The following is a 16,580-nucleotide window of genomic DNA, read 5'->3' as shown; positions in this document are numbered from 1 at the left end:
TGCAGTGCGCAAGCCTAAGAATGTGACTGAACTGGAGGCTTTTGCCCATGACGAATGGGCGAAGATACCCTTGGATCGCTGCAAGACACTTGTGTCAAGCTATGCTTCACGTTTAAAAGCTGTTATAACTGTAAAAGGATGTTGTACTAAGTACCAAGATTGAATGTCACTTGGGGGTTCAATAAAACTGATAATGATGTGAGCACAGAAAATACATTTGTGGTTATTTCATTATAAATGTTATGTTATATTTGTCTGACCTACACGTGCCTCTTTGATTTAATTGTAAGCAGGATGACTGAATGATCAAAATCATTTTTTTATCATAGGTGCATTTTAAAGGATAGACACAGAATACCAAACAAAAATCCAGAAAGAAAAAAAAACACATGCTACAAATGTTATTAATTAAAATTGCAGTTCAGTGAGTAAAATAAGTATTTGATCCCCAAGCAAAACATGACTTGGTACTTTATGGAGAAACCCTTGTTGGCAGAGGTAAGACGTTTCTTGTAGCTGGTTACCAGGCTTGGGATTTTGGTCCACCCTTTACAGATCTTCTCGAAATCCTTAAGGTTTCTTGGCTTTTGCTTGGCAACTCGAAGCTTCAGTTCCCTCCATACATTTTTTTCTATAGGATTAAGGTCTGAAAACTGGCTAGGCCACTCCATGACCTTAATGTGCTTCTTGAACCACTCCTTTGTTGCCTTGGCGGTATGTTTTGGGTCATTGCCATGCTGGAAGACGCATCCATGACCCATCTTCAGTGTTCTGGCTGGGAGGAGGAGGTTCTAGATTTTTTAATGCATGGCCCTGTCCATTGGCCCCTCAATGTGGCAAAGTCAGCCTGTACCTTTACCAGAGAAACCGCACCAAAACAGAATGCTTTGACAGTAGTATATACGTTAACATACCCTGGCAGAATTTATGATTTCTTGGCCAATTGTCAGAGACCATAAATGATAAACCCAAAATATCCATTTATTATCAACTATGTTTACTCTTTTTAAATAATTACAACAGAATCTACCCAAATTACCCTGATCAAAAGTTTACATACCCTGATAATTTTGGCCTGATAATATGCACACAAGTTGACACAAAGGGGTTTGAATGGCTATTAAAAAGGTAACCATCCTCTCCTGTGATTTGTTTGCTTGTAATTAGTGTGTGTGTGTTTGTTATATATATATATATATATATATATATATATATATATATATATATATATATATATAGGCAATGCGTTTCTGGACCCCTGACAGACCTTTGCATCTTTCATCCAGTGCTGCACTGATGTTTCTGGATTCTGAGTCATGGGGAAAGCAAAAGAATTGTCAAAGGATCTGCAAGAAAGGGTAGTTGAACAGTATAAAACAGGAAAGGGATATAAAAATATATCCAAGGAATTGAGAATGTCAATCAGCAGTGTTCAAACGCTAATTAAGAGGTGGAAAATAAGGGGTTCTGTTGAAACCAAACCATGATCAACTAAAATTTCAGCCACAACTGCCAGGAAAATTGTTCAGGATGCAAAAAAAAACAAAAAACAAACACAAAACTTCAGATGAAATACAGGACTCTCTGAAAACATGTAATGTGGTTATTTGAAGATGCACAATAAGGAGGCACTTGAAGAAAGATGGGCTGCATGGTCGAAGAAAGCCATTACTACGCAAATGCCACAAAGTATCCCGCTTACAATACGCCAAACAGCACAGAGACAAGCCTCAAACCTTCTGGCACAAAGTCATTTGGAGTGATGAGATCAAAATTTAGCTTTTTGTCCACAACTATAAAAACACTACATTTGGAAAGAAGTCAACAAGGCCTATGATAAAAGGTACACCATTCCTACTGTGAAACACGAAGGTGGGTCGCTGACGTTTTAGGGATGTGTGAGCTACAAAAAAGGCACAGAAAAATGTGGTCAAAATTGATGGCAAGATAAATGCAGTAGGTTATCAAAAAATTATGGAGAAACATTTGTATTGATGAGCAAAGAAGCTGCACATGGGATGTACTTGGACATTCCAACAGGACAATGATCCAAAGCACAAGGTCGACCTGTAATTGGCTACAGCAGAATAAAGTGAAGGTTCTGGAGTGGCCATCTCAGTTTTATGACCTCAATATCATTGAGCCACTCTGGGGAGATCTCAAACGTGCAGTTCATGCAAGGTAGCCCAAGAATTTACAGGAACTACAGTGGAACCTTAGATTACGAGCATAATCCGTTCCAGGAGAATGCTTGTAATCCAAAGCACTCGCATATCAAAAGCGAGTTTCCCCATAGAAGTCAATGCCAGAGGTGAGAGGGTGCCGGAGAGACCCGGTGTTCTGTCGAGAAGTGCCCCCTATCGAAAAATGCCTGACCGGAACTGCGCATGCGTGAAACAAAAAGCCACCAAGAACAAATCCGCACCTTGCAGACTTGTACGAGCATCGGGAGCGTGTGGCAGAATGTCGGCTATTGTGAGCAGGCGCTGACTACAGCTGATCGTAAGCCTTGTTCTGCGCAGCACTGCGCCTTCCGGGCATTTTTCGATAGGGGGGCATTTTTTGACAGAACACTAGAAATACCGAGACCATCGGAAAACCCTCAGAAAGGCTCAGGAACCGAGTACTGCACACCGCAGGGGCTTGAATCCTGCTCGTTTTCCGAAACAACACTCGCGAACCAAGTCATGATTTTGGGGGGAAAAAAAGCTTGAATTGCAAAATGCTCGTTAACCACGTTACTCGCAATCCGAGGTTCCACTGTAAAGGCTTTTTGCCAAGAGGAATGGGCAGCTTTACAATCTAAGATAAAGAGCCTCATCCAAAAATATCACAAAAAACTTCAAGCCGTCATTGATGTTAAAGGGGGCAATACACGGTATTAAAGCGGGAGTTCACCCATGTATTAAATTTTTTTTTTTCTCCCCTTAGATTCCTGCTCGTTCGGTCTAGGGGAATCGGCTATTTGTATTAAAATATGAGCAGTACTTACCCGTTTTCGAGCTGCATCTTCTTCCGTCGCTTCCGGGTATGGGTCTTCGGGAGCGGGCGTTCCTTCTTGATTGACAGTCTTCCGAGAGGCTTCCGACGGTCGCATCCATCGCGTCACTCGTAGCCGAAAGAAGCCGAACGTCGGTGCGGCTCTATACTGCGCCTGCGCACCGACGTTCGGCTTCTTTCGGAAAATCGTGACGCGATGGATGCGACCGTCGGAAGCCTCTCGGAAGACTGTCAATCAAGAAGGAACGCCCATTCCCGCAGCCCATACCCGGAAGCGACGGAGAGGATGCATCTCGTAAACGGGTAAGTACTGCACATATTTTAAAACAAATAGCCGATTCCCCTAGAGAAAACGAGCAGGAATCTAAGGGGAAAAAGTGCCCTCTAAGGGTGAACCCCCGCTTTAAGAACTGGGGTATGTAAACTTTTGATCAGGGTCATTTGGCTAGTTTCTGTTGTCATGATTTAAAAGGGGAGGTCCACCTAAAAAATGTTTTAATTAAAACGCCAGCAGCTACAAATACTGCAGTGCTGACTTTTAATAAATGGACACTTACCTGTCCAGGGTGCCCACGATGTTGGCAGCCGAAGCCAAGCAAATCTCCTGCTCCAAAGCTACCCCCGCCGCCATCCTCGGTGAGGGAATCAGGAAGTGAAGCATTGTGGCTTCACTGCCCGGTTCCCTACTGCGCGAGTCACACGGTGTGTCCTCACTGGTCCCCAATGTCTCCTGGCACCAGTGCGTTTCCCAGAAGACAGCGGGGGGCGTGACTCCAGGAAGTGGGTGCAAATACCTGTATTATACAGATATCTGCACCTCCCTCTCCCCTTAAAAATTGCCAAATGTGCCACCGGAGGGGGGGAGGGTTCCGAAAAGTGTAGGTTCACTTTGTGTGGACCTCCGCTTTAAAAAGAGTAAACACTGTTGATTGATAATAAATATCTAACACTAACCATGAGTGTAAAAAGTTTTTGTGTTATCATTCATATTCTCTGAAAAATGGGCAAGAAATCATAAATTCTGCCAGGATATGTACACTTATGCGCACAACTGATATATATCAGGGTTTGACAAATTTGCTTGGAATCTATGAGCTAGCTAAAAAAGTTAGAAGCCAGAAAACGCGCCCGTCCCGCCAAGCTCGCGCGCAGAAACGAACACATACGTGAGTAGCGGCCGCATATGTAAGCGGTATTCAAACCACACATGTGAGGTATCGCCGCGATCGTTAGAGCGAGAGCAATAATTCTAGCTCTAGACCTCCTCTAACTCAAAACATGCAACCTGTAGAATTTTTTAAACGTCCCCTATGGAGTTTTTAAAGGGTAAAAGTTTGTCGCCATTCCACGAGCGGACGCAATTTTAAAGCGTGACAAAATTAGGATAACTTTACTGTGGTCTTATTTTTTAATTAAAAAAAAAAGTGTATTTTCCCCCCCCAAAAAAGTGTGCCTGCAAGACCGCTGCGCAAATACGTTGTGACGGAAAGAATTGCAACAACCGCCATTTTATTCTCTAGGGTGTTAGAATAAAAAAATTATATATATAATTACCGTACGCCGCGGGGGAGGTGGGGGTGCACGGAGACACAGAATCCGCGGCTTCTATTAATGGCGGGGCGCGGGCGCCAGGTCACAATTTCTTGTTGCATTTGTGACCGGGCGCCCGGATTTTTGAGCGCAGCAATCCCTGGATTTGTGTGTGTGTATATATATATATATATATATATATATATATATATATATATATATATAAACACAGTGCCTTGCAAAAGTATATTCATCCCCCCGAACCTGGAATTAACATGGATTGTTTGAGGATTTGCATCATTTAATTTACAGAATATGTCCACAACTTTTTTTTTTTATTGTGAAGCAAATATCAAATGGGACAAAATAACAGAAAAAGTCAATGTGCATAACTATTCACCCCCCTAAAGTCAATACTTTGTAGAGCCACCTTAGCACTGGGATTTTTGCCCATTCCTCCTTGCAAAACTGCTCCAGATCCTTCAAGTTGGATGGTTTGCGCTTGTGAACAGCAATCTTTAAGTCTGACCACAGATTTTCTTTTGGATTGAGGTCTGGGCTTTGACTAGGCCATTCCAACACATTTACATGTTTCCCCTTAAACCACTCAATTGTTGCTTTAGCAGTGTGTTTGGGGTCATTGTCCTGCTGGAAGGTGAACCTCCCTCCTAGCCTCAAATCACACACAGAGTGGTACAGGTTTTGCTCAAGAATATCCCTGTATTTAGCACCATCCATCTTTCCCTCAACTCTGACCAGTTTCCCAATCCCGACTGCTGAAAAACATCCTTACAGCATGATGCTGCCACCACCATGTTTCACTGTGGGGATGGTGTTCTTTGGGTGATGTGATGTGTTGGGTTTGCGCCAGACATAGCGTTTTCTTTGATGGCCAAAAAGTAAAATTTTAGTCTCATTAGACCAGAGCACCTTCTTCCATACATTTTGGGAGTCTCCCACATGCCTTTTTGCAAACTCAAAAACGTGCCATTTTTTTTTTTTTTGCTGAAAACGATGGCTTTCTTCTGGCCACTCTGCCATAAAGCCCAACTCAATGAAGCGTACGGCTTATTGTCGTTCTTTGTACAGATACTCCAGTCTCTGCTGTGGAACTCTGCAGCTTCTCCAGGGTTACCCTAGGTCTCTGTGCTGCCTCTTTGATTAATGCCATCCTTACCCGGTCCGGGAGTTTGGGCGCAGCAATCTCTTGGCAGGTTTGCTGTTGTGCCATGTTCTTTCTATTTGGTTATGATAGATTTGATGGTGCTCCTAGGGATCATCAAAGATTTGGATATTTTTTTTATAACCTAACCTTGACTTGTACTTCTCAACAATATTGTCCCTTACTTGTTTGGAGAGTTCCTTGGTCTAGTGGTGCCTCTTGCTTAGGTGTTGCAGCCTCCTGGGCCTTTTAAAAAGGTGTGTATATGCAACGACAGATCATTTGACACTTAGATTGCACACGGGTGGACATCATTTCAGGAATTATGTGACTTCTGAAGGTAATTTGTTGCACCAGAGCTTTTTATAAGATTCATAACAAAGGGAGTAAATACAGACACACATGCCAATTATCAGTTTTCTATTTCTAAAAAAAAGTTTTATGTATATATTCTTCTAATTTTACTTCACCAACTTAGACTATTGTGTTCTGATCCATCACATATAATTCAGATTAAAAAAACATTGAACTAAAGGCTGTAATGTAACAAAATAGATATACGTATACTGTAGCGACTAATAAGGGATGATGGCAATCGTACCTTCAGTCATATGTACTCTTTTCCTTTTTTTATAGCAGAGTTCAAATTTAAAGTCACTAGCTACAAAAAGTGTAGCTGCTAAGACACTTACCAGTTCCACGGTCCAGCAATGTGGGCACGAAAAGCCCCACTCCTCCCCCCGGTTCTGGCATTCTAACTGTAGGTGCCCGGCTGTGGCTTCACAGCCAGGCACGCAAAGCGTATGTGCAAGCCAGGCTGTGAATGGCCGGGCAATCTTCTGGGACCTGTGACGTGTCCCAGAAGATTGCAGGGAGGCAGGTGGGAGAGATGAACTTCCTTCCGTCGTCGCGGAGCAAGAGGAGGAAGTGGGAGCTTGGTGCCCTTAAAAACTGGGTACTTGCCTCCCCCCCCCCCAAAAAACAAAAAAAAAAATATGCCAAATGTGGCATGTCAGGGGGGTCACCATCACTTAAAGGGGTTGTAAAGGTAAAAAAAAAATTTCCTAAATGGCTTCCTTTACCTTAGTGCAGTCCTCCTTCACTTACCTCATCCTTCCATTTTGCTTTTAAATGTCCTGATTTCTTCTGACAAATCCTCACTTCCGGTTCTTCTGTCTAACTCCACACAGTAATGCAAGGCTTTCTCCCTGGTGTGGAATTTCGTGCTCGCCCCCTCCCTTGGACTACAGGAGAGTCAGGACGCTCTACGTTGCAGATAGAGAAAGGAGCTGTGTGTTAGTGGGTATCCTGACTCTCCTGTGTTCCAAGGGAGGGGGCGAGCACGACACTCCACACTAGGGAGAAAGCCTTGCATTACTGTGTGGAGTTACAGACCGAAGAACAGGAAGTGAGGATTTCTCAGAAGAAATAAGGCAACAAATGTCCTACATCGGCTAATCCGATCGTGTGGACTAAAGTCCAAAGTACAAACACCCATGCTCAGAACCAATGCTAAAGATCAGGCAACAATAGCAGAAGTTGCCCAAAGGGTTGCGGTAAAGAGCAAAAAAAAACATGTAGTACGTCTATTACGTCACTACGTTCATTTTTGTTGGCTGAAAAAGTCCTGCCGTGTACATGCATACCAAGTTCACGGACAACACCCTTCGTGGCAAAATCCAAGGAAAAGTCAGATGGAAGTCCAATCGTGTGTATGAGGCTTTAGACTGAAAAGTCCAAACCTGAGCGCGCAAATTCAGGAGTTTTCCTTGCGGAAGAGAAAACTTGAACTGAGATGCATTTATTAGAAGATCTAGATACTTCAAGTGATGAGTTGGTTCAGTCCTGGTTTCTGAAGGTTTAGGGCACAGCCAGACCTGTGCAATGTTTGATGAACATTGACAGACAAGACCCAATGTCGCCTGTTCTCTCAGGAGAATGTAGTCTAGGTATCATACTATGATGATGCCCTGTGAACGAAGAAGAGTAAGTACAGGGGCTAGTACTTTTGGTGTTGATCCTAGGTGCATTGGCAACAAATTGGTAGAGTGGGGTGCTCACTACAAAACACAGGGAGAATTGATGCGCTCAAAAGTTAGCAACAAGTATTCATCATGGATATTCACAAAGGTCAGGAGGCCTGCTGTATGAAGGGAATAATTGACCCGACAGACTTATGAAGAATTTTTGAGCCAAAATGAAGATTGAGAGCCTTTAGTTCTAGAATGGGACAAATACCCCTTTTTGCTTTGGGGACAGTGAAAAGGTTTGAACATAAGCCCTAGAAGTCTTTCCTGTTTTTGGAGTGCAGAGTTTTGTCAAACCAGCATGCAGATCTGCTAGTCTTTACAGAGATCAATAGTACAAATAACGCACCAAGCTCCCTTAAAGGACAAGAATCTTAAATTACTGCGGCGTGTTTTGGGATGTTGCCCTGCAGCCCACACAATGAGGACAAGTTGGAGAGTGCTAGACCGGATCCAGGGAAACTTGTCCCATCCAGAAAGTCTTCTCTCTCTCTGGTGGGCATACTCCAGGGACAAGTTTCCACCAGCAGGTGTATTGTGGCTCTGGACCTGTAAAGCTCTCTGCAGCCAATTCACACAGTACACCAGGTATCCTCAAAAGCACCCACAGCAGAGCCCAATGCCTTGAGAGGGAAGGAGGGGGGGGGGTCAGAACAGACTACACATGTTCAGCATTGGTGGGGTCATGGGGTCAATGTATGACCTTCAAGATTATGCTGAGGATCAGCCTTGGAAAGTTGCATAAATGATCTTTCTGCAGTAATTGAATGATCTGGACTGCAGGAGATCTTGATAGTAGTCTTATAGAAAGTCTTATAGAAAGGGTTTTGCTTCTCTCAGATAGAGACGAAATCCATTCTTTGACACAAGCAAAAAAAAAAAAAAAAAATGGATCTTAATGGGAGTGTTCGGGAATATATCTGACTGACTAAAAGCTTTATTTGCTGGAATCCCATCTCTGGTAGATAACAGTATAACACTCTTGTATCAGACCCTGTGTCCTCCAAAAAATAAAAAACAATAATGAAAGACCTTCTTCAGAATGCAGACTTCACATATAAGTTTTTGTTTTTATAAAATAAGGGATACATATGTGGTAATCTGATAAACAGGTATACATTTTTGTTGGCTTACAATTTATAAAGTATCGACAAACTCAGAATAGGTCAGCAATTTTGCTCTTTTTGGGCTTTAAGCCCCTGGTCACACCAAAGACAACTTTAAATTCATGCGACTTCATTTGCGATCGCACGTTTTCAAAGCCATATGTCAGTGAACGTCAGGTGCAATTTGGCTGACAACTGTGCGATTTCATGCACAGATGTCTATGCAATTCACACCTGAAAAATCTGCAAAAATAGTGCAGGAACTTCTTTTTCAAAATCAGCCTGGCACAGCAAAGTCACCATCGCACTGGTTTGAACAGTTCCATTGCCGACAATACAGTGCGAATTGTTATGCGATTTGGATCTGTCAAATCACTTGACAAGTCAAACTGGTGTGACCAGGGGCTTAGAGCCTTAGGGCCAAATCCACATACAATTGCATCAGAGATACACTACGCAGCCTTACCTTACCTGGCGTATATTCGAATCCTCAGCGAGTTTGCGCCTTAAGTTACGGCGGCGTAGTGTACTTCTGGCGGCGGATTTGAAATTGGGCGGGTTTCATTTAAATGAAGCGCGTCCCCACGCCAAATGAACTGCGCATGCGTCGTCCCGAAATGTCCCGCCGTGCATTGCGCTAAATGACGTCATTTTTTTTACTTAGACGTGAGTTACGTCCATCCCTATTCACGGACGACTTGCGCAAAAAAAAAAAAAAAATCAAATTTCGACGCGGGAACGACGGCCATACTCAACATGGCAATTCTATCTATACGCCGCAAAATACCAGCTTTAACTATACGCCGGAAAAATCCGACTGCAGACGACGTTAGAAAATGCGACGGCCGTGCGTACGTTCGTGGATCGTCGTAAACCACCCAGCGGACGCCGAAGTATTGCATCTTAGATCCGAAGGCGTACGAAGACGTACACCTGTCGGATCTAACCCAGAAGCCGTCGTATCTTGTTTTGAGGATTCAAAACAACGATACGACGCGGGAAATTTGAAAGTACGCCGGCGTATCAGTAGATACGCTGGCGTACTTCGTCTGTGGATCTGGCCCTTAGTGCTGTATTATAAATGGTAGGCTGTGCATATTTTTGCTCAGGTTTTTTAGCAAGTCAAAAGAAAAGTGCAATATAGTGCAAAGTAACCAAATCAGAATCTATTTTGAAAACTGCAATAAACTGAAATCTGATTATGTGTTATTTGGCCACATACTGCAGAAATAATGGTTTAAAAGCAGATAAACCAGGATCAGGGTGAAACCTTAGAGTCTGCACCTATGCAAATAGCTCAGTAATGACAGCTCTCATAAACCTTTCCTTAGGTTAATTATAAAGCCCAATTTCTGGGTTTGCCCTCTGCCTCTCATTCATACTTCTTCCCCCATAAGTCCCCCTAGCATGTCATTTGGGCATTTTTTTGTATCCTGTATCCTTGCCTTTTACAGAAGTCTACTTCCTCTTATCCAGAGTGGGCCTTAGTACTGCGGAAAGAAACAATGCTATGATAAATGCCAGTGTTGCTCTCTGCATAGCAGGGCATATATTATTGAATTTAAGTTCTCAGTATTCCAGGCTGAATGAGTGCTAGGTATCAGTCAGGAAGACTGAGAACATCTATTTTCAGAATGGAATTAATGTTGAAGGCTGCGCTTTTTTTTTTACTTGCTAGAGGACTATTAACAAAAAGGCCCCTTTCACACTGGGGCGTTTTTCGAGCGTTATTCAAGCGTTTATCGATCGAAGACTCATCTGCAATCCCAATGTGCTGGTAAAGCACTGCTAAGACCCTAAAGTTTTAGGGCGTTTTTGCAGTGCCTCGGTGTGAAAGGGTAAGGCGTTTTTACAGCGCTTTCAATTCATTTCAATGGAGAGGGGCGTTTTTGGAGCGGTTTTTTTCAGCGCCCAAAAGCTGCTCCAAAGATGCTGCCTGCAGGACTCAGTGTGAAAGGGTCCATTGAGATGCATGGAGAGCGTTTTATGAGCATTTTAATAGCGCTATTTTTAACGCTAAAACGCCGTAAAAATGCTTCAGTGTGAAAGGGGTCAAAGTGTTTTTACCTGGGAGTAGGGTTTAAGTAGGAAATACATTCTCTATAAAAAAACATTACTGCTAAAAATTATTCCTACAAAACGGCATCTAGTCAGAAAGGTGAAAGTTACCTCTGAATGTGGATTTTTTGCCAGTACAACAAAATACCTTGAAATTCTTACCTCCAATTTTTGATCAGTCATTATCAATGCTATTCGAGCCCTCTGAAGTGAGCCATGCATTAATTTATGAAGCCTCAAAATTAGCTTCCGCAGCCCCATCTGCTTTAATGCTTTGTCCACAAAGGGTCTGTATATTGAAGTCAAACAGTGTCTGTTACAGCCAGTCTCATGGCTGCACTCTGGATTCCCCCAGCAAGAGTCATCCTCAGACACTAATCTATCCAGTTTTTGTGGGCAGTGGTCCTCCTTCGTAAAGTGAACCTTTAATTTGCTGTTTTGGTTATTGTCAGTTTCATGCCTAGCTTGTAGCATATTGTCTATGTCACCGTTCTCTTCATCACTTTCTTCTGTACAAGTTCCGGAACCATCTGTGCTCATATTCCCCTCTTGTTCCATGTCGTTGTCTTCGTCTGGACCATTTGATGGACGTGGTGAAGAAATTTCAAACACTGGCCAGCCAATGTCAGAAAGATTTTTTATACCCAAAACAGTTCCCATAATCCTCAGCTTGTGGTTGAGGTCCTTAGTTATGTTGAGCCATAAGCAGAGTGCCTGCACTCGTGCTTGAAAGTCTTTTGCTGCATATTTTTCATAATCTCTTTGAAGAGCCTGTAAAGATGGGTAAAGTGCCTCAATGTACTCCAAGAGTTCCATGATCTGTTTTACTTGCTCAAAAGAAATTCTTTGTTTCTGAATATGGTCATGATAGCTTGAATAACCAAAATAATTAGCTTCATGAGGGCATGGATACTGACCCTCTGCAAAAGGTCCATTGAGATTGCCACCATTGCTGACAGCAGACAACCTCCCATAGTTTACCTTAAAAGTTAGAATTTCACTAATGATTTCAGGTATTGCCTGTCGAGCTGTATACAAGTACAAATCTTGCTCATTAATACTGCGGCCAGCGTGCCAAGCCTGTAGCTCTAGCCAAAAGAGTTCATTAGACTGATTAAACCACATTGAAGCGTTATTGTCTTGGCCTCTCTGTTCCCTTTCTTTTTTCTTTGAGACCGAAGTAAGCTTAAGCAAAAGACGAAGTGTCTCAAAAAACTTCAAGCGGTCAGCTGGACAGTCTGTTCTAGAGGTCTGTCGTGCAGTCCTAGCAATTGGAACAGGCACGGACACTGGTAGCTTGGTGTTGCTGCTGCAACCAAGGCTGAGGTAAGGCTTATTAAGATCAACATCTGGTATAGATTTTTTTGGCAAGGAGCTACAGGAAGGATCCAGCATAAATGAGCATTGCACATTTTTCTTCTGATCCCTCTCTGTTGTCCTGAGTGCTGCCCGATTCTTTTTATCTTGACGGTAGCTATGATCATCTACGTTCTCAAGGTTTTTACTTGCTTCCTTCTGTGGTGTCTGAGTCGGTGTGCTCATCTTTTCTGTAATGTAAAGAAATAATAAAATATGATTGAAGTTGTCACTATGCGTAGACACAGGTTATTTGCATAAATTATTGCATGCGGAAAATTAGGTCCAATTCACAACAAAACTAAAAAAAAAAAAAAAGAAGGACAAAACACGATTATGTGCCATTTACCAGGGCAAAAAAAGTGCCGGTAAATATTGCATAAAAAGCTCTGGAGTCCAATTCACAAAAGGACTAGAGCGTAAAAAAAAAAGCATGCTATAATTAACGCCAGGGTTTTTGCTGGCGGTATCACATGCAATATTTGCCCAATTAAAAAAAAAAAAAAAAAAAACAGTCTGGGGGTCCCTTAGGCTGTTTTTCGACAAATAGCTGGTTGCTAAGGAGCGGTCCAGATAGCCGGCTACCGCATCCTTAACAACATCAGCTGTCACACACCATGCCGGAAAAAACTAACAAAAAACAAACAATGAAAAAAACACACAGCAACACACAGCCACCCAGATCCCTCTTAACCCCCCCCCCCCATGTGAATGAGTAGAGAGCACCCCTACCCATTCTAAAAAAAAAAAGGGTAAAAAAGGAATAAAATCCTGAGACAGTTTGACAAATCCTTTATTAAAAAAAATAAAGTAAAAATAAATAAATAAGAAAGTTGTCCCCTGATGTAAATCCATGGTCAATCACGACACCCACGAACTGCCGAAACCACAAAAAAAAAAGAAAGGAGCTGCGCTCGCGAGGACGGCTGGGTGCCGAATGCCTCCTTCAACGTTTGACAGTTCCAATATAGGCAAGGGTGAGGCCACCTGGCGACATCACCTGGTTGTCCTGTGCCTTCGTCACGTCACCGACCAAGCATGCACCCCTCCATGGCGTTATGAGGGGGCGGTGCCACCAGGTGACATCGCCAGGCGGCCCCGCCCTTACCTATATAAGAATTGTCAAACGGCGAGGAAGGAGGAATTCGGCGGTCGGCCGCCATTGAAGGAGGAGTATTGTTTTTCTTTGTTCTTTTTCAGGTTGTGGTGGCATGATTGACAATGGATTTACATCGGGAGGCACCGTTTTAAAAAAAAATGTTCTCAAAAACCTGTTTTTCTTACTTTGACACTTTTTTGGGCGAATGGGTACCATGTACCCCATACTCATTCACATAGGAGGCGGGGCCTATGTGAAGACTCCAGCCCGCAGACCCCCACAACAATCGGCCACGGTTGTAGGGATGAGGCCCTTGTCCCCATCAACATGTCTTCATGTCAATATACTCTTCATGAAAAACCCATTTGCTTAAAGAAAAGACATTACAATTTTCTAGTGTCCAGATGTGCAAAGCTGTTACAACTCTATATCAAAAGGCTGCAATTGCTGCAAAAGGTGCTTCATGAAATAATGATTTAATGGGGATGTATGTACATGCAAATTAGTTATTTTGTGTTTTCATTGCAATTTAACCTGTTCAGCTTTTACATCTGTATACCCCTCATGGATAGAGCAATTTTTAGATTTCTGCAATAGACCTACTGACTTATTGCATTTACCCAAGATAACAAAGATATTCATAGGACTTGCAAAAACAACGAGCTTTGTTCCTACTTAGAATGTTAGGATACCATTTTATAAATTATCTTGCTTACAATGAGTTTCTAGAATAAAAAGTAAATCGCAATATTATTACAAATCAAATAATTTTTCTAATGAACAAAAAAACAAAAACAAAAAACAGTTTACAGGGTAAACTGATAGGTCCTATTTCACAGCCCCACAAAAGGCTACAGGGCAGTACAGCACAGGTGTGAACCCTGAGTGAACAACGTGACACAATAAGGCTACTTTCACACTGGGGCAGGGATCCGTTGGCAGTAAAGCACCGCCAGTTTTAGCGAAGAAAGGGTTAAAAGCGCCTGTGTTGCGGCCCTGCCGAAGCACTTTGCAGGTGCTTCGGCAGCGCTACCCATTAATTTCAATGGGCAGGGCGTTTTGGGAGCGCTGTATACACTGCCCTAAAGATGCTGCTTGCCGGACTCTCCTCCCCCCCAGTGTGAAAGCACTCAGGGATGTCACACTGGGGAGGCATGAGAGGCACTTTTTAAGGCACTTTACAGGCGCTAATTTTAGCGCTAATAGCCAAGAGGGCCTGGGGCAGAAGGTTAATATTATCCTTTAAATATTTTTGATTAAAATAGCCAGACAGAAAAAAGGGGAGGAAGAAAAGCCTAACCCCAACAACAATTAAAAATGTTAGGCTTTCTTCAGATTTAGTTACGGTAATTAAGGCTGATTAGGGTTAAAAGGGACTATATAGTTCCAACTTCACATTTGCAGAAAAGAAGAAAGATCTAGTATTTTTAAGGCTAAAGCCTCGTACACACAATGAGATCAGACGAATGATCGTCTTTTTTTCCGCATGCTAGTTTCATCGATAAAAATTTGGAAATAATGCAATGTATTGTATTCGCTGAAGAAATTTGTACTGATCAAACAAAAATTGTACGAGAACATTTTTGTGTTTGTCCCTTCAGAAAGTTGTGTAGTAGATCAGATTATAAAAAGCTGCATTTTTTGTACGATTTTCCGATCACGTGTACTGGGCTTTTCTTGCTACTCCAGGAAAGGCAATAAGTGTCAGATGTGTCCACCATAAAGTTGCAGTAAACTTTAATAAACTTTAATAAACATCGCAGGTGCCTAGGACAGGTAAGTGTCCTTATTAAAAGTCATCAGTTACACTGTTTGTAGCTGCTGACTTAAAAAAATAAAATAAAATTGCGGGTGGAATCCCGCTTTAACATCCTGCAATTTCATGCCTTACATCAGCCCCAATTCCTGTCCCTCCAGTCCTCCAATCAGCCCCAACTCATGAACCTTCACACCTCAAATCATTGTGCCCCCTGAAAATCTGTCCCCTCACTGTATTATCCTGCACATCTGTCCCCTCACTGTACTATCCTGCACATCTGTCCCCTCACTGTACTATCCTGCACATCTGTCCCCTCACTGTACTATCCTGCACATCTGTCCCCTCACTGTACTATCCTGCACATCTGTCCCCTCACTGTACTATCCTGCACATCTGTCCCCTCACTGTACTATCCTGCACATCTGTCCCCTCACTGTACTATCCTGCACATCTGTCCCCTCACTGTACTATCCTGCACATCTGTCCCCTCACTGTACTATCCTGCACATCTGTCCCCTCACTGTACTATCCTGCACAGCTACCCCAACAATGTACCCCCATCCTCTTCTGTCTCACCTTCTCAGCGGCTCCGCCTCTGTAACCCCCTGCACGTCGGCCCCCGCCTCTGTAACCCTCTGCACGTCGGCCCCCGCCTCTGTAACCCCCTGCACGTCGGCCCCCGCCTCTGTAACCCTCTGCACGTCGGCCCCCGCCTCTGTAACCCTCTGCACGTCGGCCCCCGCCTCTGTAACCCTCTGCACGTCGGCCCCCGCCTCTGTAACCCTCTGCACGTCGGCCCCCGCCTCTGTAACCCTCTGCACGTCGGCCCCCGCCTCTGTAACCCTCTGCACGTCGGCCCCCGCCTCTGTAACCCTCTGCACGTCGGCCCCCGCCTCTGTAACCCTCTGCACGTCGGCCCCCGCCTCTGTAACCCTCTGCACGTCGGCCCCCGCCTCTGTAACCCTCTGCACGTCGGCCCCCGCCTCTGTAACCCTCTGCACGTCGGCCCCCGCCTCTGTAACCCTCTGCACGTCGGCCCCCGCCTCTGTAACCCTCTGCACGTCGGCCCCCGCCTCTGTAACCCTCTGCACGTCGGCCCCCGCCTCTGTAACCCCCTGCACGTCGGCCCCCGCCTCTGTAACCCCCTGCACGTCGGCCCCCGCCTCTGTAACCCCCTGCACGTCGGCCCCGCCTCTGTAACCCCCTGCACGTCGGCCCCCGCCTCTGTAACCCCCTGCACGTCGGCCCCCGCCTCTGTAACCCCCTGCACGTCGGCCCCCGCCTCTGTAACCCCCTGCAATTCGGCCCCCGCCTCTGTAACCCCCTGCACGTCAGCCCCCCACCTCTGTAACCCCCTGCACGTCAGCCCCCCGCCTCTGTAACCCCCTGCACGTCAGCCCCCCGCCTCTGTAACCCCCTGCACGTCGGCCCCCCGCCTCTGTAACCCCCTGCACGTCGGCCCCCCGCCTCTGTAACCCCCTGC

At 44.3% G+C, this 16,580-nt stretch overlaps 1 protein-coding gene across 7 annotated transcripts in view; it reads right to left on the bottom strand.

Annotated features, from left to right (window-relative positions):
- Positions 1 to 16,580, bottom strand: part of MAP3K4 (mitogen-activated protein kinase kinase kinase 4) — a 218,890-nt gene that overhangs the window by 136,858 nt on the left and 65,452 nt on the right. For all 7 annotated transcript variants that reach the window (XM_040350607.1, XM_040350609.1, XM_040350606.1 and 4 more), the window contains one exon: positions 11,046 to 12,430. In XM_040350607.1, coding sequence (XP_040206541.1) covers positions 11,046 to 12,430 — 1,385 coding nt within the window. The remainder of the gene's footprint in view (positions 1 to 11,045; positions 12,431 to 16,580) is intronic.

The sequence above is a fragment of the Rana temporaria genome, chromosome 4, assembly GCF_905171775.1.
Source record: "Rana temporaria chromosome 4, aRanTem1.1, whole genome shotgun sequence".
Classification (NCBI taxonomy): domain Eukaryota; kingdom Metazoa; phylum Chordata; class Amphibia; order Anura; family Ranidae; genus Rana; species Rana temporaria.
This window is presented reverse-complemented; position numbering and strand designations above follow the sequence as displayed.